The sequence below is a fragment of the Musca vetustissima genome, unplaced genomic scaffold (genome assembly GCF_032173495.1).
Source record: "Musca vetustissima isolate MV318-11 ecotype Yass unplaced genomic scaffold, APGP_CSIRO_Mvet_v1 utg179909, whole genome shotgun sequence".
Classification (NCBI taxonomy): domain Eukaryota; kingdom Metazoa; phylum Arthropoda; class Insecta; order Diptera; family Muscidae; genus Musca; species Musca vetustissima.
Genome location: NW_026879337.1, coordinates 11,874 through 15,895, shown reverse-complemented (window position 1 = coordinate 15,895; position 4,022 = coordinate 11,874). Strand labels below are relative to the sequence as shown.

At 38.0% G+C, this 4,022-nt stretch overlaps 1 protein-coding gene across 1 annotated transcript; it reads left to right on the top strand.

The window, feature by feature from the left end:
• Nucleotides 1–875: 875 nt before the first annotated feature.
• LOC133324222 (cuticle collagen 7-like) lies at nt 876–1,439 on the top strand. The gene is made up of 2 exons (XM_061533068.1): nt 876–903; nt 970–1,439. Exons 1-2 carry the CDS (start codon nt 876–878, stop codon nt 1,437–1,439), a joined length of 498 nt encoding a protein of 165 aa, XP_061389052.1.
• The last annotated feature ends 2,583 nt before the right edge of the window (nt 1,440–4,022 follow it).

Sequence of the window (4,022 nt, the reverse complement as noted above, 5' to 3'; positions counted from 1 at the left end):
AGCTGCGGCAGCAGCTGCACCCGGCAAGCCACGAGGACCAGGTGGCCCCGGTGGACCACGAGGACCCATTGCTCCAATGGCACCGGTAAAGCCGCGGGGACCACGTCTACCTGTTTCCCCGATGGGTCCCCTTGGTCCTGGGCGTCCATCATGACCACGTTCTCCAGGGCGACCAACAGGACCGATATCACCTGGATCACCAGTTGGGCCTTTCTCGCCAGGATCACCATCGGGGCCAGGTAAGCCATTCGGACCGGGTGGTCCAGGTGGGCCGGGTGGACAATTGCAGCCACCACCAGCACCGGCATACAATTGGGCGCCAGCTCCCACTTGTAATCCAAATCCTTGTTGCAATGAAAGTTCCACCAAGCCAAAAAGAGCTGTAATGAAGAAAATTGAGGTTAGAATTGTAAAGGAGTAGAAGGGTTTTTACCTGAACAGACCTAAGCAAATCAATGTTAACGCTTTCATTTTTCCAACAAATCTAATTGAAAAACTCCAAATGGGGATCTATTTAAGGCAGTGAAGTAAAGTTCTGGATTATTCCCAATAGTTGGGAAATTCTCTAAGTTAAGAAATCGATTGGTTTTCCATTTCCATTAAAATGTGTTCTCATGGCCTTTGTCGTCCACTGATTGCAGTCATTTAAACGAGGTCGTAAATCACTGTGGGTGTTTAATAGGGAGAGAAATTTTATTACTCTTTCATTACGGCAGGTGATAAAAATAGAAGTTGGTGACAATTACAAGCAGTGATTTATAACACCTGATCTTCGAGAACACTCCACTTTATCTCCGTACTGAATTCTGGTTCAGAATTTTCCTACTATAAAAGCAAATGTTCTCCGGAAAATAGCATCAGTATGAATTGAAAATATGTTGCTCAAACTAGCTGTTATAGTTGGTAAGATTCTCTTTAATTTTTATAGAGACCTCTACATTCACCTATTTTAATTTTGTCTCCTTACAGTTCTTATCAACGCCCTTAGTGCTGCGGACGAACGTCAAAGCCGCGGTGTTCTGAGTCGAAATCGTGGAACTAATTTACAATATTACCAATCAGTACCCCAATGTATATGCACCCCAGGTCCCCGAGGAAGTCCTGGTGATCCGGGTACGCCAGGTGTTAAGGGACCACGTGGTGATCCTGGCCTAAAAGGACCTAAAGGTCCCCCAGGACCTATGGGTCCACCTGGGATACAAGGTTCGCCCGGTCGTGATGGAGCGCCGGGTGCTCCAGGTTTACCCGGTCCTCGTGGTCGTAGAGGTTTCCCCGGCGGCAGAGGTATACCCGGTCCTGTCGGCCCACCTGGTCTTCCTGGTCCACCAGGCCCACAGGGTGATCCTGGTGTAGCCTCACCAGCCACAACAACCAGTACTACCACCACAACAACTACAACCACAGCCGCACCTGCAGCAGCCCCAGCAGCCAAGAAATAGCAAATAGTCACAAATAGTAAACCGTTAGCTCAAATGGCAATGACATCAAATGTAGGACCTATGGCTATTGCTGCTCCCATTAATTTAGTTTCATTGCCAATACCTCCACCACCGTCATCTCCAGCAATCTCAAGCCAATCAGTAACACAACCAAATTCGGAGGCCATTCAGATTGATCAACCATTTGCTCCTATTAATTTAATTTCATTGCCAATACCACCACCACCATCCAATCCGTCAATTTCCAGCCAATCTGTAACAACATCTGAAACTTTGAATATAACACAACCAAATCCGGAGATCAATGAGGTCGATCCACCATCTACTCCCATTAATTTGGAAGTGCATAATATACCCTCTAATACACATCCTCTACCGACTTCTCAAGGACTTGTGATATCTCATCCTGCCGATATGACACTGCACATTGGTGATGATGATCACATTATCGAGGATGATCATGAAGATATGGAAGATGTGAATTATAAAACATAGAATGGAGACTTTTTGCTTGGTAAACGGTTTACTATTTGTGACCCTTATTTATATAGACTTATGATAAAGACTATAAAAATTTATAAAATAAAAAAAATCCTAATGAATATGTAAAACTTTTTGTCTGAATTTCGTGGAGTTCAGTCTGAGGTTAAGGACGACAAATATTTGGGGGATCGAATCAGATAGTCAAATAAGATTTATTTTTTTACACTTGTTGGGAAGCTAACAGAATCAAATCTTTGGATTTGATAAAAATATTAAATTGTGAAAAGTTTGGATCAAAACGAATACTCCGTTCGCATACTCTTTTAAATATGGTTTTCAGAAAAAAAATCTGATGTGTTCGTGGAAAAGGTACAAGAAAGTGTGAATCGATTCGATCTTGATTGGCAAAGTGATATCAAAATGGTTAATCCCTTCGATAGTATTCATGTGCACCGATCACATAGACCAACGGCCAACGGATGGCCCAAAGAAACATCGGGTATGTGTCTTAAGTCTTTTGTTTTGATTTAATATTTTAAAGAGATCATACGAGTTTGATATTTCCGATGGTACATATTAGGTTTATAACTTTTTTATAACCTCATATCCCTGCATCACATTGCCATCTAAAACGTATAGTAATTCAATACTAAAAACCGCACAGAAAGCAGATACATAATTGTACACATCTTTAGATCCACATACATATATCACTGACATATCGTGAAAAGGCAATAAGTCTATTTTTCAAGAAATTGAGATTTTGTCCAATAAGTAAAAATACATTGATTTAAAAAAAATCTACAATTATCCTATTTGTTTTCTGTCTCTCCTGTAAAATTACAAAATATGGACATATTGATTTTATATGTTAAGCCTGCGATGTGTAACATTACAAGGATCACGAAACACACGAGGATGTTAAATGTTCACTAGAGAGGTTTTATAAGAACCCACGCTCAGACAATGTTGATATTTTAATGAGTATTTAGTATTTATACCCTCAGTCTTATGACTAATTTACAATCCTTCTGGTACCTTCCCCACAAATGGTCAAAATTGTGCAAAAAATTAATTTTATAATACAGTCGAGTACGGTTATAGCGAACTCGTTGGGTCCAAGCTAATTAGTTCGTTATAGAATAAGTTCGTCATATTTATTTTATTTTATTTATTTATTCGATTCCTTTGCAATTTAAGCCAATTTACAATTCATGAGGCCAATTTAAAGTTAATTACAAAGATTCCACCTTATTTCATAGCTACTCAGTATAGAATTATGTATGCGTAATACTTATATATATAAAAAAAAATGAAAAATAATAAATATTATAATTTGTACTAGACTCAAAAATGATAATATATTAAATCATTACTACTAAATTAAGTCGCTACTTATACATAACAATCATTGTTTATTTATAGAAATTTATTTAAAAAAAGGGAAAATAAATTTAAAAAATTTTAAAAGATAATCAGTTTCAGCCATAGACCGAATAATAAAATAAAGTTTGTTAAGAAAAAAAAAAACATCAATCCATTGCGTGGCTTCAGAGAAATATAGAAGAAGATTTCTTTTATAAGTACAGTATCTGTAACGAAACACTTTTAGGTTATCAGGAAGTAGATTGAATAGTCTTGATACTCTAACGGTAAACGATTCGTTCATGTGAGGTCCTATTCTAGGCATGATTAATTGATTCACACGAACTGAATGAGAAAAATTAAAAAAGTTTATTAAAAACTGTGGTGACTGTTGTTTATATACTTTGTAAAATAATAACAATAGTCTATAGTTGACAAAACAAGGGAATGAGCAACCCAGAAAACATCGAACATAACCGGAAATGCGATCAAAAGGACGACGAGAATACAGATATCGAACTCTCCATATATCCATGGTAAGGCAATATAAAACCAGTAAGGAAAGTAGTAAAGTCGGACGGGGCCGACTATATGATACCCTTCACCACTTTGGGGATATTCTGCATATGTATCCAAATATATGTCATTTTGAAGTAACATTGGCATGAAATTTAACGAACTTAAATATGCGATTTTTATCTATAAGTAAACCGACTAACGTCAATTCCAACACAT

Bases quoted from the DNA above. Each gene is read 5' to 3' on its own strand.
- LOC133324222 (XM_061533068.1), top strand. From the start codon at position 876: ATGTTGCTCAAACTAGCTGTTATAGTTG. The intron at 904-969 runs GTAAGATTCTCT...GTCTCCTTACAG, and splicing joins CAAACTAGCTGTTATAGTTG to TTCTTATCAACGCCCTTAGT.